Genomic DNA, 26,499 nt, shown 5'->3' with positions numbered 1-26,499 from the left:
ATTCGGGGGGGGGGGGGGGGGGGTTTTTTCGCTTTTTTTTTTTTTCCGTTTTTTTCCTGAAGCCTTTTTGTTTTTTTCTGAAAAATTGGAAAAATTGAAAAAAGAAAGGGGAAAAAAATTGATTATGAAACGTTTTATTTTAATATGATGAATAAAATATTTTAAGACCAGATGTTCAAATATTTTCCAAATCATTTCTAAAATATATATATATGTATTAGATTGATGTAATTTCTGTGCACTGAGGACAAGCAAGTCCTAGGTTACAAACTGAACTCTCCAATGCAAGAACAAGATGCATTTCTTCCTTTAGGAGGTGCAATTGTCAGAAGAAAATAAAAAAGTTTCAGTTTTGTTTTTGCATGTGGGTGGGTATTCTGTAATAATTGTTTGGATACACTGTATTTTTAATATGCTAGTTGTGATAATTTCATGCCAAGTCAAAATGCCCATAGTCATATTTTATGTTCCTAAAATAACAGAATGACTTTCAAACTAGAAAAGACAAACAAAATGCTAATGTAGCATTTTTTTCAATTTTTCCAAAAATTTCCGTTTCCCCCCGGAAAAAAATGGGGAAAAACGGGTTTTTTTCCTAGCTTCAAAATTTCCGAAAATTTTACATCTCTAAGGTTCAGTGCTTGGCATCTTCTGCTTGAGCACTGGGAGAGCCACCACTGGTCAGAAGCGACAAAACTGGGGCAGTGGAGCAACATGAAGCAAAGCAGTGTCATGTGCTGTATCAAATCTAAGTATTCTGGGTTGGTTATTCTAGGAGGGGGCCATGGCTTGGTGGTAGAGCATCTGGCATGCAAACAGTTCCAGGTTCAGTCCAGGTTAAAAGAACCAGGCAGTAGATGATGTGAAAGACCTCAGCCTGAGATCCTGGAGAGCCACTGCTACTCTGAGCAGACAATACTAGCATTGGTGGACCGATTCAGTATACGGCAGGTTCATGTGCGTGGGTGCTCTTTCAGCAGCAAAACCGTGTTGCTCATCAAGACCAAATCATATCCAATAAACAAAGCCCATTTATTGATGTTTCGGTACATGTTTAGAAAACATGCATTTCCCTTTCCCAAGGCACTGTAGTAATAAATAGTAATAAATATTTCGAACATATTGGCCTTTTGGAGCTAACGCTAGCCCATATCTTTTCTGCACTAAATATGGCAGGGACTCGTGCGAAGCAGGGTAGGTGGCATTTTGTTACCTGAGAGCTATAATGCAACTATGAATTGGGGGTGGGGGCTAGCAGACTCTTTTCTTAAGAGCTGCAGACTTGGTGAACAGCTGATTGGTGTTTACCCATTGGATGTGTCCATCTTACAACATTTAATGGGGAAAGCAGTGCCTGTTGAACTTCTGGAGCTGGGTTTCAAAAACGGGGGTTAAACCAATTAGGGGATAATTGCAAATAGCATTTTAATATTAATTCATTTGACTAGCAGGGTAGGGGAATATATGCCAGTTTGCTGTGACTTAACCCCAAGACATTAGAACAACATGGGATAGAGACTGAAACTAAATAAAACATTTTAACCATCGGAGAAAGGCTTCGGCAATCTGGCTCATTCTCCTAAGTATTGGGGTGCTTAACGGAGAAAGTGCATATCGCTTTTTTTTTGCCTTAGCTGATAACACATTCGGAGTCCTATGTTGTCACTGCATTCAAACTCAAAAGAACTCTTCCTCGGCGGCCAAGCTAAGCAGGATGGCTTTGGGTGTGTTTTCAAACAGGGCCGCCCTGTTCTGCGCTTCTCCCTTCTTCACCCAGTGGCCGTAGATCCGGAAGGCACAGGCGTCGATCAGCTTGCGGACAGGTTTCAAGCCGTAGGGGTCACGCTGCATCACCTCTGTGGTGACTGGCTTGACATTACGATAATTGAGGTAGATTCGGACCGATGCTAAGACCGTCAAGCAGATAACCTGAAGGGAAACCAAACCCCTAGCTTTAAAACTTGCAGCCTCTCGGGAATATCACCTGATTCATCAGTACTGAGTTGTCTCTTAACGAATGGATTAACGGATTCCAGTTTAAGGGACTTTGAATATACCCAAACCAGAGCTCCCTGAATCTGTTCAAATATACCATCCAGCATAAAAAGCCAGAGTCAAGGTGTGTGGCAGTGCCCTTGTCCTATCAAGTTTACATCACGTACCACCTGCCATATTGCCCTTTTTAATGCCACCCTGAGTTCCTTGGAGGGGGTGTGTGTAAAAATGTGGAACCTCCAGGGGTCATTTCCTGCAGGAGCGCACAGGAGCGGAGCTCCAGCAGTAAAGAGCCCAGGGGCGGGCACACGCAACAAGACCCACCCCCTGCTCCCAGCAGCCCCGGGCCATGAGGAGCAAGAAGCAGCCAGATAAGTTGCAGTGGGTGTTGCCTTCTGACACACTTCCAGTGATGTCAGGGGGTGTGGTATATGCAAATAAGTTATCCTAATGAGTTATGCTAATGAGCTCCTGCACCTCTTTTTCTACAAAATGACCCCTAGTAACCTTCAATGGCTATTCAAGGCTCACAAGCACATTAATAAGAGTCTATACCAGAAGATCACCATCTATGCATTCTGTGGTCACTAATTCAGGGTTACTGCACCTTTGTTTGCAATTACTAACGGATCATGGAAGCTCACAGCAGGTGGTTTCTGGATAACTAGCTTACGGGGGGGGCATGTTGTTCCTAGACCGAAGGAATGGGAAAGCCAAATCCATAGCAAGGCACCATTTAGGCTTGGTGCAGTTTTGACAGCAGACCCCTGTGCTGCACATTTAAACCAGTTCCAAGTCCCTTGAATTATAAGCACTTGCAATTGAAGGACCTTGATCAATGTAATTTTGCAGCAGAACTTTGGGGATGTGTGGGGAAATGGTGTGCGCATGTATACATACATACAGATACACACTCCCATTTCCCAAAGAATGGTAGGTTTGTTAAAGGGAGCTAGTAGTCTCATCAATTGTCACCATCCTCAGAAAACTACAGTTTCCAAGATTCTTTGGTGGCAGCTGTGTGAATTAAAAGGGTCATAAAAGCAGCATATGTTAGCGGCATAGAACTCTGGGCAGTTCTCAGCACCGTTCCCATCACTGACTGGGGAGAGGCCATGGCTCAGTGACAGAGCACTTGCTTGGCATGCAGATCTCGGGTTCAATCCCCAGCATCTCCTGTTAAAAAAAGGACCAAACAGTTGTTGATGTGAAAGACCTCTGCCTGAGACCCTGGAGAGCCACTACCAGTCTGAGTAGACTCTGCTCACCCTGATTGGCTGATTCACTTTGTGTTCAGTTTTAAAGCTGGTTTAGCTGTATAGCACAGATGTGGCTTCCCTGGCTATAAGAAAACAGGGGTAAGCTTGAGTACCCGAAATTTCCGGAACGGGCTGAAGTGTCGGACTTCCTCCACTACATATTGTTGGAAGAAGGGGTGGGCGAGAGCATCCTCCACAGTGTATCGACGGTCTGGGGGCAGGGGAAAAAAAAAAAGGAAGACGAAGGGGGGGGGGGGGGGGTTGGTTCCAGAGATGGAAACGCTGCACTTTCTGCTCCACATTACACCAGGTTCTTATGTCAAATATCTGAGCATCGTGAGGACTTGTAACCAGGGCTGGCTCCAGGTTTCGCAGTGCCCTGGGTGGAGAGTACCCAGGGGCCCTCTCGCCTCCTCTGCCCCCACCAGCCCCCCCACTGCAGCTCCCTTCCTGTCCAACATCTGCTTAAGTGTCCTTCCTCTGCCTGGAAGCCCTCCTACACCTCCTTTATCTGATGGCACCACCCCTCTGCACCACCTGCACCGTCTTCCCCACTGACACTGAGCAGTATAGTGAGAGCCAGTTTGGTGTAGTGGTTAAGTGCGCGGACTCTAATCTGGGAGAACCGGGTTTGATTCCCCACTCCTCCGCTTGCACCTGGCTGGATGACCTTGGGCAAGCCGTAGTTCTGATAAGAGCTGTTCTTGAAAAAAGAGCCGTTTCTGCCAGAGCTCTCTCAGCCCCACCTACCTCACAGGGTGTCTGTTGTGGGGAGGGGAAGGGAAAGGAGTTGTAAGCTCTGAGGCACCTTTGGGCAGGGAAGGGCGGGGTATAAACCCAATCTCTTCTTCCTCTTCTCTATATGTGACAGGGAGCGTGGGTGGTGGAAGCCCAAGCAGATTGGGGGGGGGGGGACCACTGGCAAGTGGCAGAGAAGGTATATGGACAGTGGCAGCAGGCCCCACGAGAAACCCTGGGTCCCAGCAGCTGCCCCAGCTCGGGGAATGCTGACGCCAGCCCTGCTTGTAACCCTCCTGGCTTCAGTGTCACCTACCAGGTCTTTGACGGTATCTGACTGGTCGTCCCACTCCGGGGAGCCGAACTTGTAATCTCCACTCATGATCATCCGCAGCATCAGCATCTGTTTCCGGTGCCAGAATGGGGGCGATCCGGCCAGCAACGTATACATGATGACTCCTGTGCTCCACCTGGGGACAAACAACCCCACCCCCTTTGACGTGGCTGCTGGAACAACAGGCTGCACATTGACCTGGATGGCCCAGGCTAGCCTGATCTCGTCCGATCTTGAAAGCTAGGCAGGGTCGGCCCTGGCAAGTATTTGGATGGGAGACCACCAAGGAAACCCAGAGTTGCTAAGCACAGGAAGGCAAAGGCAAACCCCCTCCGAATGTCCCTTTCCTTGAAAACCATACAAAGTTGCCATAAGTTGACTGTGACTTGATGGTACTTAAAGAAGGTGGTAAAGAACATGCCAGAAAAGAATTATTCTCCTGCCTGGTGGGACTGGCTGCAGGGTTGGTTTTTTGTTTTCTTGGTCTTTGGGTAATCACTGGGTAATCACTGTTTTCTCGGTCTTTGGGTAACCATTGCAGCTTCCCTCCCCCCAGTGCTGCAAGCGGTGGCACAGTGGGTATATCCCACTGTCTTAACATCTGAACTGTGTTAGTTCGAGCCCCGCGCTGGTGTGAGCAGCCAGCCTGTTGTCCCCAGCTCATCGTCCACCCAGCGATTCGAAAGCTTCGGCGAGTAGATAAAATGGGAACCACTCCTTAGAGAGGGTGGGCACGCCAACCTCCTTTGTGGGAGGGCGTTAGCTGACGGTCGGACGTCCTGGTCAAAGCTTGTAAAGGCGAAACAGCTTCCCGGCTATGAAAAGAACGCCTGCAATGGATGTTTCGGCCAGGCAGTGGCAGTGTGGCGATTGACATACGGGTCCTGAGGCCTGGCCAGCAAGCAGCCGTGCGGGAAAATGACGGAGCCAGCCAGAAGATGTCTACAGTGACGGCGTGTGCAATTAAAGTGAATATATGTTATCTTCCCTATCCTCTACGAACTGTACATCGCTTTGAGCCCACTGGGAAAAGCGATTAATAAATGGAAAGTATTATTATTATTATTATCATCATCATCATCATCAGACTCTGTGGAAGAAGGCAGTGTGCATTTCTCATGCTCCTTTTGGCCCTGTTCGTGTCCACAGGTCTCAAAAAAAAGAGCACAAAAGGGTGGCTAAAAAGCACTGGTGGGTGGGTCAGGGCTACTTTTGGGCAGGAACGCACAGGAACGGAGTCCCAGCTGGCTTCAGAGTTGGCCACGCCCACTACAGCCAAAACCTCTGCATGTGTGGCTACAGAGGGAAGGGGTACCCAGGCAAGCCAAGGGAAGGCAGTTTAAACTGCCTTCCCTTCCCTCCAAGGGCCGGCTTTCCCGGGTTCCCCGCAGCCGCGGGGTGCCCAGCCGAGCCAAGGGAAGGCATGGAGGTGTGGCCTAATATGCTAATGAGCTGCACTGTCAGGCGTGTGGCCTAATATGCTAATGAGTTTCTGCTGTTGAGTGTGGCCTCTTATGCTAATTAGTTCCTGCTGGGTTTTTCCCCCTACAAAAAAAGCACTGGGGTGGGTGGTTTCTGGGCTGGCATGGAGGAGGTGCTGCACGGCTCAGTTCTTTGGCGCTTTGCTTCCTCCACTGTCATCATGGAGTTTTTCCAAAATGGGAGATCAGCTCAGCATGTTTGCAAAGAGGTGCCCCCTCAAGCCAGGCTTTGGGGCCCTGGCAGGGGGGCCCTAACTGTGCTGGCCCTTAACACTGGCCGGCCCCGTCTCCAGTTGATGTCGAAACTGCCAGCAGCTTCCCTTCAAGCAGGTTATTCATAGGAGAACACAGGTAAGCATGATGATGCCCCAGTGCTTGTGGATGGAAGGATATACAAGGATGGGAAAAGGGAAAGATTTCATTGTTGTGTTCAGTCTTTCCAACGGCTGCATTTCTTCGTATACATACAGGATTTTATTTGCAAAGCTCTGGAAAAACGAAAACACTCCCACTGCAGAGGACTTTGTCTATAAATGGCTTGAAGTAGCAGAAATTGAGAAATTAACGTTTACTTTACAAGGTAAAAATGAAGAAGTTTTTGAAAAATATTGGTACCGCGTTTCTAGATGGTTAGGAACTTAAGTTCTAATTAGTTTCATATATAGTGTATTTGATAGGATGCCGAGATTCATAGAATGTAAGAAAATTCGAATAAGTTCAATTTAATTAAAATTTTGAATATGGTATATCAATTATCATGAGGTATAATGGAAGAAACTCTGTAAAATATATGTTAAGTAAATATGTGATCAACAAAATATAAAATCAATAAATAAATCTGGAGGGTGGAAAGAAAAGAAATAGGGTGCCACATTGTTTTCCTTACATGTCAGTTTCCTTCCCGTAGCCTGGATGGTCTGGATCCATGGAACATTCTAATATTTCAGGTGCCAAGTAGCCAGGAGTTCCACAGATCTCTGCAAGAAAATCAATAGGGTTTTTTTAAAAAAACTTAAACTTTTCATACCTTTATACTATTTAATTTTTTTTAGAGCTATCATCCTCCCTAGCTAACTTATGGGTTCAAGACAGGCCTTCATTCAGCAGGGTTCTTATGTTCTTTAGTCATGAAAGCTATAAATAGAAGCTACATGTTCAAAGACAGTATACCTTTGAATATTAATTAACTGTGGGGTCTCAGCTGAGCGAGGACTGTGGGATTTACAGACTTCCCAGGGGCATCTGGCTTGCCATTGCTGGGCGGAGAATGCTGGAATATATGGGATTTTGATCTGATTTAGAAGGACTCCTCAGTTTCAGTTCAAATCGATATGCAAAAGTCAGAGGAAGGCTCTACCTTGATCCGATCGAGCGAGGTAATTCTCACATTAGGAAGGCATGTATTTTCATTGCAGCTTACCTAAGGGGAGGGGCTGTAACCAGGGGTCATTTCGTAGAAAAAGAGCTAGGGGAACTCATTAGCATAACTCATTAGCATATGTCACACCCCCTGACATCAGGGGCCCGGCGGTGGACCTGCAAGGCCAGTGGGAGTGCGAGAAAGCCCCGCCAAGGCCCTCCCTGGCCCCAGGCAGGCAGGGGTGGGGAGAGGCGGGGAGGAAGCAACTTACCCTCCCTCTTCTCCTGCCTCCTCCTGGCTGAATGAGGGCTGGAAGCGGGGCGGCCGGAAGCAGGGGGCGGGGGTTCATCATGTGCCCCGCCCCCTGCACCTCCCCCGGGGGAACTGTGTTCCCCCGCGTTCCCCCCCGAAATGACCTCTGGCTGTAACTCAGTGGAAGAACCTCTACTTTGTCTGCAGGAGGTCCCAGGTTCAAACCCCAGCATCTCCAATTGAAAGGATCAGGTGGTAGGTGATGGGAAAGGCATCCACCTGTGACCCTGGAGAGCTGCTGCCAGTCTGAGTAGACAATACTGACCTTGGCGGACCAATGGTCTGATTCAGTATAAGGCAGCTTCATGTGTGATCATGTATGTGGCTGCTACCTGACTAGAATCTCACCCAAAGCACATGATCTCAAAATACATAGCTTCTGCCCAAGACTTGCAAAACGACAATAAGTGATGTAAACAGGTGGAAAAAGCAGAATAAAATCAAATTGGTTCAAGATGCAGGCAATCCAGATCTTCAGATTGCCGAGAGGCAGCACGGGAGAGGGTGCTTGTGGGCCTCCTTATCCATCTAGACTAATGCTCCCTCTAAGCTGTGGGATCTTGTGAGCAAAAATTCTACTTTGTGAGCTCCTGGCATTGAAGTTGTGAGCGAGCGACTGGGCTGCTGCATAAATTAGTTTGCTCTGGGGCCCTCCTTCCTGAGCTAAGACAAAAATGTGTGAGCCGGAGGCTAAAAAACGGTGACTGAGCTCACACTAACTCAGCTTAGAGGGAACACTGATATAGACCCAGGGGGACACAGGCAGCCCTGCCCCACCCCAGTGTCCAGTCTCTGCAATAAGCCGATCACATCACCTTTGAGTTTTTCCCCTCTCTGCAGCTGACACGAGAAGCCAAAGTCAGTCAGCTTGATGTTCATGTCATCATCCAGGAGGATGTTTTCCGGCTTCAGGTCTCGATGAACGATGTCCATGGAATGAAGGTACTGGATGACTTCCAGGAGGGCACGCATGATCTTTCTAAAGGGAGGAAAGTACCCGCCAGTCAGCTGAAGGAAACTGCCCGGGAGACAAAAAGTACATTCTCATCTCCCATCCCCGCAGCTCAGGGCAAGTCCATAGTTCAGTGGCACAGCACGTACAAAAAGTCACCGGTCGAATTCCAGGTATATCCATCGGAAGGAGCTCAAGTTGTAGGTAGTAGAAAACAGCCTTTCCCTGCCTGGGACCCCCAACTGCCACTGCCAGTCAGAGCAGACAATACAGGGTCAGAAGAACCAAATACTGTAGTCAGTACAAGGCAGTTCTTTGGGCCAGACCCATCAGTCAGTAGCAGAGCACCTGCTTTCCATGCAGAAGGTCCCAGGCTCAATCCGGTTAAAAGATCTCAGGTAGCAGATGTTACGAAAGACCTTCCTCTGTTGGAAAGCTGCAGAGCCAGTCAGAATTGAGAACGGTGAGCCAGATGAACAGGCAGACTCCTATGTTCATCAACATGTTAAAGGGTATCAGGAGTCTTCTTGGAATAAACGCCAGTGTGGTGTACTGGCGAGAGAGTTATAGCGCTTTCACACACGCTAAATAATGCACATTCAGTCCACTTTCAATGTACTTTGCAACTGGATTTTGCTGTGTGAAAATCACTGAAGTGGATTGAAACAGTATTATTTAGGGTGTGTGAAAGCGCCCTTAGACTAGGATTAGGGAGGCCTGGGTATCTGAACCAGTTAAGGAGCACAGTGGGTGACCTTGGGCCAGTCGTGCTCTGTTAAGCTGCCTCACAGGGCTGTTGTGAAGGCAAATGTAGGAATGGAGTATCTTATATGCCTCCCTGAGCTCCGTGAAAAGGGCGGGGGGGGAAATATGATACACAGACAAATTCCCTTCTCAAAGAAATAAAATCCATTGGACACTTTCATTCATAGCAACTCTGTTTCCAGGACATTCTGTTTCACTTAATGCATGTATATATAAAAGCTGATTCCCATCACCATACTCAGGTCACACTGTAGAATGACCAACCTGCCAAACCCAAGGAGCATGCAGATGAAGGGGCAAGGCTATGCAAAAATAAATAGGATTCTTGTGCATGAGTTGAGCAACTGCTACAGCAGCCCCTCAGGGTGGGCCAATATTATTTTTTTAAACCCTTTGCTTACAGAAGGCTGAAACCCCTTACCTGGTTTCTTTCTCACTCAAGGTCACTTTCTCTGTGAGGTAATCAAAGAGTTCCCCTCTCTTCATTCTGTGTTTAGGGAGGAAAAGGTGCTTTAAAAAAACAAGGCGACCGTATCTTAACTTTATGAACCGCAAAAATAAGAGAAAAACAAAATGAAAAGGGCAGCTCTGGCAATGGGTGGTGGTGGTGGTGGAGGTAATTGCTTCAGGGATGTCGCAACCCCATTTCTCACACAATTCAAATTAATAATGGAGACAATCCCGGTAACTTTAGCTCTAAAGAGAGCTCCTGCTCCCTCAAGCCTCTCAGTCTTTCTCTTTTGCTGTCCCAGATGCCTGGGCCTGGGCCTGCCCCTCGAAAACAGCTTTCACCTCATTCTCACTTCCTTCAAATTTATTTTATTTATTTATTTAGCCATTTTTACCCCACCCTCCCCGCAAGCGGGCTCAGGGCGGCTTACAAGGGGCATGCGCCCATACATAAACCAGATAAAACAATAAATCATGAATAATAACAACAGTAACAATAATAAAGTGCTTTTTGTAAACAAGATGGTCTTGAGTGGTTTTGATGGCATCTTCAAATCCTCCCCATTGGGATGACACTGTCCGGCAGATAGTGAAATTCCTGGAGATTTTACCTCAGTGGGGTGAAATTCCTGGAGATTTTACCTCAGTGGGGTATAATGCCTCAGCCATAGAGATTTTACCTCAGTGGGGCATAATGTCATAGAGTCCACCTTACAAAGCAGCCAATTTTCTCCAGAGGAACTGATCAATGTCACCTGGAGACCAGTCGTAATTCTGGGAGATCTCCAACTACCACCTCTAGGTTGGCAACCTCAAATCCTTCTTCCTCCTCTCTTGATGTACAATTGTAATGAATGGAGTCCCTTCTCCTTCATCACCCTTCACTTCCTTCCCTCCCCTTCTTTGTCCCAAATTCTGGACTGTAAGTTCCTTGAAGCAGGGACCTTTTTCTTGGACAATGAAAGACACCTAGCACTCTGATGGCTGTGGTTGCCAACCTCCCCATGGTGTCTAGAGATCTCCTGGAATTACAACTTATCTCCAGCCTAGTGCGATCAGTTCCCCTGGAGGAAGAGGCAGCTTTGGAAAGTGAACTATACAGCATCCCCTCACTGCTGAGTTCCTTTCCCTCCCCAAACCTACAGGAATTACCCATCCTAGATTTGGCAACCCAACAGTGATGGCACATCAATGATAAAATATGGATTGGAGCCAAATTCCCCCTTCTGTGAGCACAATCAAGGGGATAATCTTCCCACTGCAGACATCGAAGTCACACCCGGTGATACTCCTGGGGGTCCCCTGGCTCTTTTGGGGTGCACAGGGGACTGGAGGAGGAAGGTAGAAAAGTCCCGTTCCTCAAGTGGAACTCTACAAGCAGTTCTTTGGGACCCAACCCATCATTACCATCCTAACAACAGTTATCCTTTATCCCAGCAATCACGACCCTGGCATTTCAGCTATTTTTAAAAGCAAGATCCTAGTCCTTAGGAAATAAACTCGGAAGCACTATTTGCACCTAGTAAAAGCTCAAAGCCCAAGAAGGGATGGACATGAATGCCACTGGTTAATACACTCCTTCAGAGTGCCATTTATAAGGGGGAAATGTGTATGGGAAAAGTAAAGATAATTTGCTAACACACAGCCCAAGCAGTATTCACCCGAGTGAAGCATTTTCTGTTCCCATCAATTTTGAGGGGTTAAACACATGCCGACTCTGTTGTGTCAGAATCCAAAATATAAACTGCTCCAAGCAACAGTCCTTCTAATAGCAATTTAGCAATTTTTCAAGAGCATCAGTGCACTAGTCAACAGGCTACAGCCTGGCAGCCAGTGCTCCCCACAAACTGTTAGGCAGCTTAAGGGCTGTAGGAAACTCACACATGGCAAACTGCACCTAAGAGATACTCTAGGCAGTCCCACCTCTCCTAGTCTCTATGGTCCAGGAAAAGGAATGCCTAGCGTGTCAATTCTTGGAGACTGTGAGCATTCATGGCCACCATTTTTTTTCTTCTGAGCACCGATCTCTCCCATCTCACCCTATTTCCTGGACATCCCCCACCATGGGAAACTGGCAACTCTAAATAGCCCCTATCATGTGCTTACCTCTGGCCCTTCAGTGACTTCCTTTTTCCAGGGGCACTTAGCCCTACAATCAACCACTGCAGCTGGTCTTCCTACATCACTCTTTCCAAAGCTTCCAACAGCTGCTGGACTTCATTGTATTGTATTATGATATGAGCCAATATGCTCCTCATTGTGTTTGACCTCTGAAGAAACAAGTGACTGGTGTGTGGTATGATTTTTTGACAGTTTAACATCTAGCCTGGAATTTATATTGTTTTGTAGTTTTAAATGTTATGCTGTATGTGGGATGTGCAATCACATGACTATTTCAAGGCACTCCACAAGGACTGCCTCATCCTTCACCTGGTATAAAGCTCCAGCACTTTACTTTATCAGCACTGCTCTTTGCTTAAGGGACAATTTTGTTTAGGATGCTTTGGCTAAACAATCATTGGAGGCACTTTCTGGACCAGAAGTAATACTTTTGATTTAAATTTCAATATTGTAGAATGTATTGGTTTATACATTTTTTTGGTTTCTAGATTATTATCAGTGAAACATCATTTGGCATGTGACTGCATCTTTGGAGGCCTCATTTATACTTTTATTCTGTGCCTAGTGGTTTCACTTTGGAAGTAAATCTATATGTTTTTTAGTAGAATATACGTATCATTTATTTATTCATTTTATTATATGTATTTAATTTCACATTTTTCTATTTTTTACAGCAATTCGTTTCTGGTCCATCTTGTATCTATGTTGCATAATTGTACGATTGTATTGCATTATGAGCCGTGGTGGTCTGGGGTTGGGGCTCCCTCTCCCGACATTCGATGGGGTGCCTTTGGTGCCAGCGCCGGAGGTTAGGAGTTTGGGAGTCAGCCTTCTACCATCTACGGCTGGTGCGGCAGTTGGTTCCCTTCCTCGACCGCAGTGACTTGGCCACGGTGATCCATGCGACGGTCACCTCGAGGCTAGACTACTGCAACGCTCTCTACATGGGGCTGCCTTTGTCGCAAATCCGGAAGCTGCAGCTAGTGCAGAATGCTGCGGCCAGGCTGTTGATGGGTCTTCCTAGTAGGGACCACATCCAACCTGTGCTGAAAGCGCTGCACTGGCTGCCAACAGCGTACCGGATTCGCTTCAAAGTGCTGGTTCTTACCTTTAAAGACCTACATGGTCTGGGTCCAGCTTACCTAAGGGACCGCCTTTCCTCATATGTTCCCCCGCGAGCACTTCGGTCTGGGACGCAACATCTCCTGGCAATGCCAGGTCCCAAAGAGGCCAGGCTGGCCGCTACCAGGGCCAGGGCTTTCTCGGTGGCGGCTCCTACCTGGTGGAATGAGCTCCCGATGGAGATCCGGGCCCTGCAGGACCTTGTACAGTTCCGCAGGGCCTGTAAGACAGAGCTTTTCCACCAGGCGTATGAGTAGGAGCCACCACTACCATCATTATTGTTCCATCTTACCTGGCCTTGGAAGACGGAACACCAGTGTTTCCCTGGAGCAGATGATGCTGAGGAACAGAGCAGTGGCAATAGAGCAGTGAAACACGCCATCTTGTGAAACAACATCTAGAGCACTTTGTTAATAAGTGGTTATAATGTTATTTGTATTGTGATGATTTTAAATGATTTTAAATATGTTTTATATTGGCATATGCCTCTTGTAAGCCGCCCTGAGCCCGCGTAGCGGGGAGAGCGGGGTATAAATTGAATAAAATAAATAAATAAATATACTCCTCATTGTGACTAGTGTCACAAAAGTCCCAAATATACAAATTTCACTAGTATAAAACACCATCAAAGATTACCAAAACAATATATTAAACAATTATAAAGTCGGTGGTCACAACAATAACATTTATGCATACTGTAACTGTAATAAGACATAAGATACAATATTTCCTCCTTTGAAGATAAGACTGAAAAGTCCATGTACTCAGTGTAACTTGATAGGAGGAGTCCACATAGTCATAACGTAGTCCAAACAGCCTTTGCAAAGACGCCCATTCTAGATATTTGGAAGAACCTATGATTCGCTCCCTACACTATGAACCTTTTGGTCTGTTGAAATTGCTGAAATCAGGTTCCCCTTACGCAGTCGGCGAAATGAAGAAGTCGAAGGAAACGCATCTTCCAAATATCTAGAATGGGCATCTTTGCAAAAGCTATCAAGTTATCAAATTACACTGAGTACATGGACTTTATGTCTTATCTTCAAAGGAGGGAATATTGTACCTTAATGCCTTATTACAGTTACAGTATGCATAAGTGTTGTTGCTGTGACACCACCAACTTTATAATTGTTTAATATATTGTTTTTGCAATCTTTGATGGTTTTTCTACTAGTGGAATTCGTATATTTGGGACATCATTGTTTTGGGCTTCATGTCCCAACATCAAAACTGAAGGCATGTTGCATTCTCCAGTCTTTCAAAGATCCTCGTTTAGAGTAAGGACAACTCACCCACAGAAGAGCTTGGCATTTCTGTACGAGCCATTGTTCTGGGCATGCCTCCAGATCCGTAGAAAGCGCAAGCCCGGGACAGTGACTAACACAGAGTAGCAATAGGCTGCCTCTGCTGTGGACCATTACGCGGCTGTGTTTCCATACTGAGAGTGATTAATGATCTAGTGAGTCACACCCAATGGGACTAGGCAGTGGAACTGTCCACCCGCCCACCAGTGCAGGCTGATTGGAAAGAGGCATGACCAGAATAAGAAAATATACAGAGATGCACCAGACAGCCTCAGGAGGGTGATAGGAACTGTTGATTGTATTATTAATGTCCTTAATTGGGGGGGGGGGGTGTTACTGCCCTCACAGACACCTTGGAAAGCCTTTCATGGATTTTTAAATCCTGTGAGATTTTATTCATTTCAGGGGGTTGGGTCTTCAAATGGGCCGATTTAAATCTGATCCCTTCCCTTTTGAGAGTCCTGCACACCTCAACAGCAAGCCCCCAAGCCTCACACAAGTACCTAGATGCCTAAAAATAGAACTTTGTGACAGCAGGGACCTTAGCAAAGGTTACAGGAAATCTGAGTAACCAGCCCTGGGCCTGGACGCAGAAGCCGGGGACACCGAACAGCTGCACCCAGCCCTCCTCTCTAGCTCTGGGATTGGCTGGGAGTGTTTATGGTCAGTTCTCAGGAGTGGCACAGCATATTGAGTTACAATGTATGGCTGGAAATGAGAACGCTGGAAAAGCCTTGAGTCCACCTAGTCCAACATCCTGCTTTTCACAGAGTCTAGTCAGGGCCAAATTATGTGTTATTGTTCTTAAGAAGTTGGGTCCAGGTTCCATGCAGCCCTGACTCAACCTACAAACAGTGCATGGGTCCCCCCAAAATACTGGGTCCCTGTGTCATGGGTTGTCTCCCACCTTCCCTCCCCTGGGCTCGACGCTGGTTTGTGGAGTAGCCTGCAGACCTCAGAGAAATAAAACAAAAGTCCAGCTAGATGCGAGTCAAGTAGGACCTTAGAGACCAAAAAAGATTTTCAAGGTATAAGCTTTTAGTTGCGGTCACATGCGTCAGAAAAAACCGGGGGGGAAGTGAGGCTATTTCCTCCAGAGCAGGGCTCTTTTTGTAGAAAAAGCCCAGCAGGAACTCATTAGCATAATAGGCCACACCCAACAGCAGAAACTCATTAGCATATTAGGCCACACCCCTGACAGCACAGCTCATTGGCATATTAGGCCGCACCCCCGTGTTACCAGAAGTGTGGTCATCCAGCCACACCCACCCTTTGCTTCTTATTCTGTTTACCTTGTTTGTTGTCCAAACCCAGGGCCTTTTTTTGTGGCAGGAACTCCTTTGCATATTAGGCCACACACCCCTTATGTAGCCAGTCCTAATGCGTTTCTGCTGTTGGGTGTGGCCTATTATGCTAATGAGTTCCTGCTGGGCGGGGCTAACTCAGGAGCCAGCCGGAACTCCGTTCCTGTGCGTTCCTGCCCCAAAATAGCCCTGCTCCAGAGGAATTTGACCCGCAGTTGCACGATCACACCTCCCTTTGAAGCTGCGGGCGCAGTCCGTCAGTGTGCGATCAGACGCAACTGCCGGTGAGTCGCGGGATTTTTTGGTGTTGTTTTTCCCCATGCACTTAAGCGGGGGATCAATGAATCGCACCTCCGCACCGAGGGCTCCCTGTGGAGTTTGCGATGATGTGCATACTGCAAAGGGGGGGAAAACAATGGCATGGAGTCAGGATGGCCTGATCAGACCCATTCCGACGCCATGAGAGCGCGCTGGAGTGATCAGGCACGGGAAAGTCCATCCGTGGCCCATCACAACCCATTTACAACCGGGTTTTCCCTGGTGTCTTTTAACTCCACTTCTGCGGCAGAGCAGAAAGGGTTGCCAACAGCTGTGGGGCGCTTCCCAGATGTTGTCTGATCGCACCCTTTAAATCCGCCTGGCATCTGCACCTATGTCAGGTCTAATTGTGCGTATGATCACAGCCTTGGAGAGTCAAAGTTCCTTTTGTCAGATCCGATGGATCTGAAGAAGGGAACTTTGCCTCGTCAGAACATAAACCCTCAAATTATTTTGGGTCTCAAAGTTGTTACTGGACTCCCATCTATCTTGCTCTACTGCAGACCAACATGGCTACCCTCTCAAACAAGCGTCCAGTGGCATCTGAAAGACTAACATTGGCCCCGGTCACACAGGAGGTTTTGGGCCGGAAGAGAGATGGATTGGGGGTGCAGCAAACGGGCGCGAGCACACCGCAACATCTGGGAATCGGCGTGCACCCGTCCCCGATCTGTCCCTTCCAGCCTAAAACCCGCTGCAAAAAAAAACCCAAGTCCCCCCCCCCGGCATCTGATCGTGCTGGGGAGCAACTGCGCGGCGGCTCAGGGGATCTATCTGATCCCGCCGCCGCGTGTCTCTTTTGGTGCGGCTTTAAAAAGCCGCACTTCGGCTGTTCTTTTTTCCCCATGTGGCAAGGGTCATTTTTTTTCAATGCGATTGTGAACTTCCATGAGTCAGAGCTCACTATTCAAATAGATATGTGATGGCAAGGCATAGCTGAAGAAGCTCATAGGAAAGGCTGCCAACTTCCGTTTGGAAAATTCCTGGAGATTTGGGGGTAGTGTCTGGGAAGGAAGCTCAGCAGGGACATCATTCCACAGAGTCCAGCTTATGAAGCTGCCACTTTCTCCAGGGGAACTGATCTCTGTAGTGTGGAGATCAATTGTAATTCCAGGAGAACTCCGGGCCTCACTTGGAGGTTGGCAACCCTATTAAGTCAATACATGTTGTTAGTTTTTGAGCTGCCGCTACCCCTTTGCAGGCCGTAGAGAAGCCTCTTTCCCACACAAAGGCCTGAGGCCTTGCTTTAAATTTTCCCTCCAATTTCACTGGCCCAGACCTGAGCTTGAAGGAGACTGGGGGAAAGTAGAAGGGAAAACTTACAGCAGGGCTCCTTTGCTTGACTACTGGAGGGCTGCTGGGAACAGGAGAAAAAGGAAGCACGTAGAGGCTGAAGCTCCTTAGAAGGGACTCCTTTCCCTTCACAAAGCCCAACATGGCCCCAGCTTTCCTTGACAAGGTTGTTCTGATTAATATTTTGGCAGAGGAAGGAAAAGTTCACTCTATCCACTCTGTGTACCCCATGTAGTAAATGTAGTAAACCACTATCATGTTCACCCTTAGTCATCTTTTCTCTAGAATAAAAAGCCCCAAAGTCTTTAGGTTTTCCTCAAAAGGATTCCAATCACCTTGGTTGCCCTCTTTTGCAGTTTTGTCCAGCTCTACGATATAGAGATACAGTGACCAGAACTGTCAATAGTATTTCAAATGCAGCTACAATCATAGGCCTATAAAAAGGCTGTCTGTTTTATTTTCAATTTCTGTCCTTGGACTGACATGAAATTCCATTCACGAATCTGTCTTGCTTCTAAATTGGAGGATCCCCCCTACTTTAAGGTTACTGACCTTCTTTTGCATGTTGAAATTTGATATTCTTACACTGACTTTAACCAATCCCAGAACCTTCCTTAATCGCAACCCATGTAAGCCATCCAAGCAGCTGACCCTACCTGATGAAAGCAAACTTGGTTGGCAGGACAACTCTGGAAGCCAATTAAAAAGAAACTTTACGGAGCCTCAGCTGCTAGATCAAATGTGACCTTCAGGGAGCCGTGTGTCTCCGATGTTGTTTAACATCTACATGCGCCCCCTTGCCCAGATTGCCCGGAGGTGTGGGCTTGGGTGTCATCAATATGCCGATGACACCCAGCTCTATCTGATGCTGGGCGGCCAGTCGGACTCCACTCCCGATGACTTAGCGCGGGCGTTGCAGGCCGTGGCTGGTTGGCTCAGACTGAGTCAGCTGAAACTAAACCCGGCAAAGAAAGACGGAGGTCCTGGGCCTGTGTCGGAGCGGTTATGAGTTGGGGCACCCTCTCCCGGCCTTTGGCGGGGTACCTTTGGTGCCCATGCGGGAGGTCAGGAGTTTGGGTGCACTCCTGGACTCCTCGTTAACGATGGAGGCCCAGGTAGCGGCCACTGCCAAGTCAGCCTTTTATTATCTGCGGCTGGCGCGGCAGTTGGCTCCTTATCTCGACCGTAATGACCTGGCCACTGTGATCCATGCGACGGTCACCTCGAGGCTGGACTACGGTAACGCTCTCTACTTAGGGCTGCCTCTGTCGCAAATCCGGAAGCTGCAGCTAGTGCAGAATGCTGCAGCCAGGCTGTTGATGGGTCTTTCCAGGCGAGACCACATCCGGCCTGTGCTGCAAGCGCTGCACTGGCTGCCTATAGCATACCGGATTCGCTTCAAAGTGCTGGTACTTACCTTTAAAGCCCTGAATGGCCTGGGTCCTGCCTATCTAAGGGACCGTCTCTTCCCATACGTTCCCTCAAGAGCACTGAGATTGGGGATGTTTCATCGTCTGGTAGTTCCAGCCCCCCGAGCTGTGAGGTTGGCGCATACGAGATCCAGGGCGTTTTCGGTGGCGGCTCCTTCCTGGTGGAAAGAGCTCCCGAAGGAGATCCGGGCCCTGCGGGACCTAGTGCAGTTCCGCAGGGCCTGCAAGACGGAGCTCTTCCACCAGGCCTTTGGGTAGGAGCCGCCGCCATTACGATCGTTACGCCATTACCATCGCTGCGCCACCTCCGCAGCCTGTCCATCTACCAGACCTATGGAGGTTGACTGGTCTGTTACATCGGGACGCTTTTATTATTAAGACCTTGGCTGCATACAAGTCGCAGAGCTTTTTGTAAACTGTATAGATTATATAGATTGGAGCACCAGTTTTATTGTGTGTAAAATTGTTTTTACTGTTTTATTATTTATATCTTGTTGTTAGCCGCCCTGAGCCACCGGGTAGGGGGGGATAGAAATCCCAAAATAAATAAATAAATAAATAAATAAATGTGCTGTGCAAAAGAATTCAGTGGTTTCATGGCTGCTGCAAGCAGATGTTTAGATGAATGACAGTTTCAGGCTACTAGGTTGCATTATGTACATTAATACCTTGGAAAGAGAGGAAAATTAAAGCTGCTCTAGGTGTAGGAATGGATTACCAGCCCTGGGTTGGGAAATGCCTGGAGATTTTTGGGTTGAAGCCTGGAGAGGGCAGGGTTTGGGGAAGTGAAGGACCTCAGCATGGTACACCTTCCAGGGGAACTGATCTCTCTTGTCTGGAGATTAGTTATGAAAGTGGGAGATCTCCAGGCCCCACCTGGAGGTTGGAAACCCTATGCAGATGAGAGGGGCACACCAATTTATATGTGTGTCCAGGAGTTGTTTCGTAGAAAAAGAGCTAGGGGAACTCATTAGCATATGCCACACCCCCTGACATCATAAGGCCGGGCGGTGGACCTGCAAGGCCGGCGGGAGTGCAAGGAAGCCCCGCCAAGGCCCTCCCTGGCCCCAGGCAAGCAGGGGTGGGGAGAGGCAGGGAGGAAGCAACTTACCCTCCCTCTTCTCCTGCCTCCTCCTGGTTGAATGAGGGCCGGAAGCGGGGCGGCCGGAAGCAGGGGGCAGGGCTTTGTCGTGTGCCCCGCCCCCCACCTCACCCGGGGGAACTGCGATCCCCCGCAATCCCCCCCCCGAATCGACCTCTGTGTGTGTCCATTCAAGACAGCAATACGGGTTTATTTTTTAACAAAGACAGCTTGAGCAAGGGGAGCTAAACTTTGTTCCTTTTCCCAACCTTCCTTCCCGTGCTCCATTCCTGGATGCATTTTTTCACCCCTCCTGGCTCTCTTCTGGCACAGGAGTCGATGAAAAACCCTTCAAGTAACAACTGTGAAGTCCAGTGTGGCAGGGGCACCCCTTGACCACAACTCTGTGTAAAGACCCTTCCTCCACATCCTGCCACATCTGGGTTGGTCCCCAGTCACTACCCTGACAGTCATCTGAGCCTGTCACATTAAACTGGCATGAAAATATCTTGCTGACATTCCGATTATGTCTAGTTGCATTTGAATACATTTTTTAAAAATGTCTTGCTGGCATTCCAAGTACGCATAGTTGCATTTTAGTAATTCTTTAAATTTCTGGCTGGTGGATCCATCTCCTACGTTCACACGGTCACCCTGCATATATGTGCAAAAAGCATACTCTCTCCATAAATGCTTGCCTGCATGTGTAACTGAGTGGCGCATGTTCGTCCCAAAGCACTCGGTACTTACAGGTCAAACACCAAGAAGAAGAAGGTGTGAGATTCAAAGCTGTCCTTCAGCTGAACTGGAAATAAAAACACACTGTTTTAATAATGGGGGCTCGTGTTGCAACCAACTATCACCCTTGCAAACATGATATGCACTATGCTGTAAAACTAGAGTTTAATTGCTATGGCTTCTCTTTGAGGTTACTTTTAAAACTCCTACCCATTGCCTGCATTCAGACTGCTGCAGATAATATCTGCCGCTTCATGAACCTTAGGGTTGCCAGCTCTGGGCTGGGAAATTCCTAGAGATTAGGGAGGGGAGCTTGTGGAGGGTGGGTTTGGGGAGGGGAGTGACCTCAGCAGGGTATAATGCCATGGAATCCACCCTCCAAAGCAGCCATTTTATCCAGGTGAACTGATTTCTGTCGTCTGGATATCAGTTGTAATTCCCGGATCGGTTGCAATCTCCGGGCCCCACCTAGATGTTGTAGCAACCCGAACTGCAGGGTTAGGAAAGTCTAGTAACAAATAAATATACACTGCAAGAAACCTTTATAAATTAACGTGTTATATTTGTAATGATCATTCTATAGAGTACATAGTGTGCTATTATTACATCCTTATCAGGTACATGTATTCATTCAGTTTAACAGCTACCAGTCAATTTTGCTTGACTTTTTAAAATATTGATGCGAAATTGACCAGTAGTTGTTAAACTGAATGAACTGAATACATGTACCTGATAAGGATGTAATAATAGCACACTGTGCACTTTATAAGGAGCTGCGGTGGCTCAAGTGGTTAAGACACTGAACTGCAGGCTGTGGAAGGTTGGTAGTTCAGCAGTTCGAGACCCGAGTGCGTCGCATGATGGAGTGAGCGCCCGTCTATAGTTCCAGCTCCTGCCAACCTAGCAGTTCGAAAGCAAGAAATTGCAAGTAGATAAATAGGTACCACTTCAGTGGGAAGGTAACAGCGTTCCGTGCGCCTTGGTGTTTAGTCATGCCGGCCACATGACCACGGAAATGTCTTCGGACAGCGCTGGCTCTTCGGCTTTGAAACGGAGATGAGCACCGCAACCCTAGAGTCGGATTTGACTGGCTTTCAAGCAAGGGAACCTTTACCTTTACCTATGCACTTTATGGAATGATAATTACAAATAGAAAACGTTAATTTATAAAAGTTTCTTGCAGTGTACATTTATTTGTTACTAGATCCACCTAGATGTTAGCAGCCCTAACTAACAGTGAATTAAGGTTTTCTAATGAGGCTCTGAATGTCGCCTTTTGTGCATCCAGGTTATCATGCACAAGGAACAGGGCTGCCCCAGTGGCTTGGAATGCCCCCTGCCTTTTGCATGACTCTTTGAGGAAACTGACAGAAACATTCTTGTTCCTCCAGACTTTTGACAGGGAGGTCTTTCGTTTGGCTGCTGCATGTAGATCTGCTGATGGATTTTTTTTAAATGTTAGTTTTAGTGGGTTACATTCTGTATTCTTTAAAACCTGTATATCACTTGAACACCAATACTGAAAAGCAGGTCAGTAAAATAAAGCAAGGTCTCCTTGGATCTGTAGCTCAGAATAAACATTGGAAGCCGTAGATGCAAGACAAAAGGTATGTCTGTTCTCTCTTTAGTGGTTCCAGATCAATGGCCTCCTCTGTGTTTATATTCAGTAATGAATACCTGGTCCATAAATTATCTGTTAACCAAACATTAACTATTAACCATAAACAGACCTTGCATAGTCACCTCCAAAACAAGATTTTACTTAAACTAAATTACCATTCCAGTGATTCTTGGGGAAGCCACAGCAACAGACCTGGTTTTATTTTTATACCAGATGTCAGAATCAACCTAGAACAGCTCAGAAATCAGGACTGGCCCTGGAGTCCCCTGAAGCAGAAATTCCTAATGACTGTGCCTCTAGTAAACAATGGAGTAATTGAGAATATGCTCAAAATCTGCCACTTCGCTGGCCCGTGAGACTCTAAGAATACACGCTGATTGACAGCACAAAATAAATAAGAAATCATCATCCTAGAGTCAAGCCTTGGAACAGGCCAATGTTAATCGCATTTGTCCAGCATAGCTTTGCAAACTTTGGCTTCCCTGACTTGAGTCTGCCAACCCCTCAGCGATGAGAAACACTTCCAGAAATCACAAGACTGTGTACAAGAATGATAAACAGGCCCCAACACTTGCTAGCAATGTTTCTGCGTACCAGGAAGTACACAACAGCAAGCTGGAACAAAAAGAATAAGCACACACAAACTGGACATAGAAAACTGCAATATTCAAAAGCATTCTCAATCTACTGCGGAACTCCAACATGAAACCGATGAACTGGAATGTATCAACAGGTACTAACTGCATTAACCAAGATGGAACATTTCATAGCCACTGGAAGTTTTAAATTGCTTAAAATCTATGCAGACTCTGATATTACAGCCATTGTGAATGATCGCTATATAGTAGGGTTAGCAGCCTTCAAGGCAGAGCCTGGATTTCTCCTAGAATTACAACTGATCTCCAGACTGGCAGCTTTGGAGGGTGGTCTCTATGGTATCACATTGCCGATGAGCTCCCTTTCCAAGATACCCCTCACCCACCCCCAAATCTCCAGGAATTTCCAAAGGCAGAGTTGGCTTTTCTGGCCCTGAGAACTGAGCTCCAGGTCCCAGTTTTGTCAATGGAAAAATCCGACTTACTGACATTGGGATGTCCAGACACTTTCCGGAGGATGTCTATTTCCTTCAGAGTGGCTTCTCGCAATTCATGAATTTCTTCCGGGGACAAATTCCCAGCGGTGATGTCGATAATTTTCACAGCAAATTCTTGCCTGGTAACCTTATGGATGCACCGGCGAACCACACTGCTTACCCCTCTGGAAAATGAGACAAACAAGAGTAGCATGAGGCAAACCCATTATCCTATATATCTAAAGGGTGTACCAGTCCCACACTTTTGTCAGTAGCCATATTAAAACCCATTGTTTTGAAAAATTAAACCAGCTGCCTCCATGATTGCCAACCTCCAGGTGGGGCCAGGTATTTCCCAGCCCACAGCGGGCAACCCTCCTTGCAAGGAACGCCAGTCTCTCCAGCCCCATCCCATTCTACTGCCTCATGGTATTTCTGCACTTTGCTTTATAGCAGTTTTGCAGCCATTTTCAACGATGAAATCAGCAAGAGAAGGAGTATTTCCTGTAATCGAGAATTTGGGGGGAAAGCATATTTGCTTTAAAACCACACAAACTAAGCTTTACTCTGTATCTTGTAAAGGTGGTTAGATTGGTGGATTAGGAAAATAGGGGTTAAATACAGTTTAGCACATAAATGTCAATTTACTGCTGTTCTTACAGCAGAATACCCCCAGTTAGGTTTCTGACTATAAACTTTGGATGCTGTTTAATTACCATCTTTTACAATCAAATAAATCTATTAATTAGCCCATGACCAAAGGCAGTAAACCTCTGAAACCCAGTGCTAGGAGGCAACATCAGGGGAAGGCCTTGGCCCGTAGATACAGGACAAACCACATAAAAAGGTACTTCTTCACACAATAAACTTAAGAAACTTACTATCACAAAACATGGTGATGGCCAGGGGCTTAGATAACTTTGAAAGGGACATTCGTGAAGCAGGAGTAGTCTAATCCATGCCAGTGATGACTAACTACAATGAGGGTAGCCTACCTCCAGGACCAGGTGGTGGTTGGAGGTCTTCTGAGATTACAATTGATCTCCAGGTGACAAAAATCAGTTCACCTGAAGAAAACAACTGCTTTGGAAGGTGGACTCTATGACATAACTGATTGAAGACCCATCCCTCCCCAAACCCCGCCCTCCTCAGGCTCCACCCCCAAAATCTCCAGGTGTTTCTCAACCCGGAGCTGACAATCCTACCTACAGCAATTGAATGGAACCTCCATGTTCTGAGGCAAGGTACCTCAGAACACCAGTCACAGGAGACTCCCAACAGAGGAGAGTTGTTGCCTTCATACTCTGTTTGTGAACTTCTCGGTTGCATTTGGTTGTTCACTGTTGGAATTAGGATGCTTTTTTAAAAGTTTTATCCTGGCAGAAGCTTTTAAGCGCCATGATTGTTTGATTCTAGTGTTTGTAGATTGAGTAACACAATCTCTAGCCAAGTGGATCCATATTTTTACCTTCCCAATATCTCCTTCGGTTCATATTTCTCATAAAATTCTCCAGAAGAATGGCTATCGGGAAGTTCCTCAGTTTTGGTCATCTTTGTCTGATTTTACCGATCCCAACCTTCTTGAGGTTTATTTCAAGATGACAAAATGCTATGAGGGGAAAAAAAGAAAACAGGAAACAGTCTTCTTCGGTATGCATTGTGTACTGTAGGATGGAAGTAAGTAAGAAAGTAAGCTGGGGCATCTCAAGGCTCTCTCTAGTTCCATGTCTGCCCACAACAAATCTGCAGGGTAGGTCATTTTCCACCCTCATGGAATCATGAATCTCTTGAAAGCATTACCAAAGAATCATGCAACAGTCCCTAGCATCTGTTGCCAGCTTTCCATCTTTATAAGATGATGGATTTGAAGAATTCACCTGAATTCACCTGTTCTCTAAAAGCAATTGAAGCTGTGAACTTGTGAACACTGGAAGTTACCTTGAGCCAAGAGAGACCATAGGGAGGGGCAGCGGCTCAGTTGCAGAGCATTTGCTTGCCTTGCTGGTCCCCTGATGAGGGCAGAAAGGGAGGGTATAAATTGTGTAAAACAGATGAATAGAAAAAACCCTCTTTTGATTCTTCTCTCTTCACTGTTTTGTTGAAATGTATTTTACATGCTTCTTGAGGCAGAGGCCTTCCTTCTGCATGGATGCCCATCTATACATTTCTGTCTCAGTATTCCCCCTGGAACTCAGGGTCCCTTGTCCCTTTTATCCTCACAACAACCCTGTGAGGTAGATTAGGCTGAAAGAGAGAGTAGTTGGCCCAAGATCACCCAGCAAGCTTTATGGGGATTTGAACCTGGGTCTTTCAGATTCAAATCTGACACACTAACCTCTACCACACTGGCTCACACCACCCCATCCCATTCTTTGCTCACATGTGCTGATTTTGTAGTGAAAAGAAATACAAAGTGACTGTTTTGCTATTGGCAAATTACAAAAAACAACAACAACGAAGCATTTAATTGAATTCTGAGACGTTTGCTAATATAACTGTTTCCTATAGCAATCAGTTTAATTTTAGTTCAGCCACTGCATTTTAGCTGTAACACAATGGTTCTGCCCAGGAATAGCTCAGTATGCGCAATACATCTACGGAGGTGCAGAATGTGTTTCTATTGGTGGCCAGTCAGATCATACATACGCAGAATTTGCATGCAGTGCTTCCAAGCAATGGTTAGTCTGGCCAACTGACATAGACACAGACTTTTGACCTTGATTCAATAGGACGTAGGGGCCGGTTGTGATTTCTTCGTGGCAAGAGGAAAGCACTCTGCACGTACTTAGAGGTGCTGCCATATTTCATTATCACAATACTTGCTCCTGGACCAGAGTTTGGTTATGGCTCCAACTCATCCCCATTCAGAGTCATTTTTACTACTCTTGGCTTAGAAATTAACAACTGTTATCTATGGAGCTGTGCATTTATCTTTGTTTTTACTGAACAAGCTGGATTTCTTGACCAAGAAAGCAAGCACTCACCATAACCTTTCCCTTTCAGGATCCTCTCTCTTCTCACCGATGACCAGAATGTCAGGGGGAGGAGTGTGGTGGGTAATCCGGCGGACAAAGAATCAAAGCCAAATTGGACACGTTTAGTGTCTCAGACAGACAATAACAAACGAGCCCCTTGGTCGTCTGTTAATTCACTGCCCGTCGGTTTCGCTGTGGGGACTGCAGTGCCAAAAATAAAAATTGCAATGCAACTTGGGCTCTTTTCCAAGCCCTCTGATTTGAACGCTTGACAGCCTGAAGTATTTATTGAAGAGTGACCCAGAGCTGAGGTGAACTGCAGAGGCTCACCAGCAGGCAACAGCGCAGCTCCGAGTCACTGAATAAGACTGCTAGCAGTCATGGTTACCGCCTCAAAGAGTGCAGGACTGCTTCAAATGATCAGAATCAAGTGTTCATAAACAAGAAATAGATGCCCAACAGACGTAGAGATGT

The 26,499-nt window shown here is 46.7% G+C and overlaps 1 protein-coding gene across 1 annotated transcript; it reads right to left on the bottom strand.

The window, feature by feature from the left end:
- Positions 1 to 898: 898 nt before the first annotated feature.
- Positions 899 to 26,215, bottom strand: PHKG1 (phosphorylase kinase, gamma 1 (muscle)). Its single transcript, XM_015413635.1, has 11 exons — positions 26,035 to 26,215; positions 24,519 to 24,659; positions 23,060 to 23,235; positions 20,370 to 20,424; positions 9,618 to 9,683; positions 8,295 to 8,458; positions 6,694 to 6,784; positions 4,294 to 4,462; positions 3,912 to 3,924; positions 3,368 to 3,465; positions 899 to 1,929 (listed from the first exon to the last, which is right to left on the bottom strand). The coding sequence occupies exons 2-11, from the start codon at positions 24,599 to 24,601 to the stop codon at positions 1,678 to 1,680; spliced, it is 1,167 nt and encodes a 388-aa protein (XP_015269121.1). The 5' UTR covers positions 24,602 to 24,659; positions 26,035 to 26,215; the 3' UTR covers positions 899 to 1,677.
- Between the last annotated feature and the right edge of the window lie 284 nt (positions 26,216 to 26,499).

This window comes from Gekko japonicus, unplaced genomic scaffold (assembly GCF_001447785.1).
Source record: "Gekko japonicus isolate JY-2015 unplaced genomic scaffold, Gekko_japonicus_V1.1 scaffold452, whole genome shotgun sequence".
Classification (NCBI taxonomy): domain Eukaryota; kingdom Metazoa; phylum Chordata; class Lepidosauria; order Squamata; family Gekkonidae; genus Gekko; species Gekko japonicus.
This window is presented reverse-complemented; position numbering and strand designations above follow the sequence as displayed.

Coding starts and splice junctions, on each gene's coding strand:
- PHKG1 (XM_015413635.1), bottom strand. CDS start 24,601: ATGACCAAAACTGAGGAACTTCCCGATAGCCATTCTTCTGGAGAATTT. Junction 9,684..20,369: donor TTCTTCTTGGTGTTTGACCT/GTAAGTACCGAG, acceptor CCCTAAACACAG/AATGAAGAGAGGGGAACTCT. Junction 8,459..9,617: donor TTGAGTGAGAAAGAAACCAG/GTAAGGGGTTTC, acceptor TCCTCCCTTTAG/AAAGATCATGCGTGCCCTCC.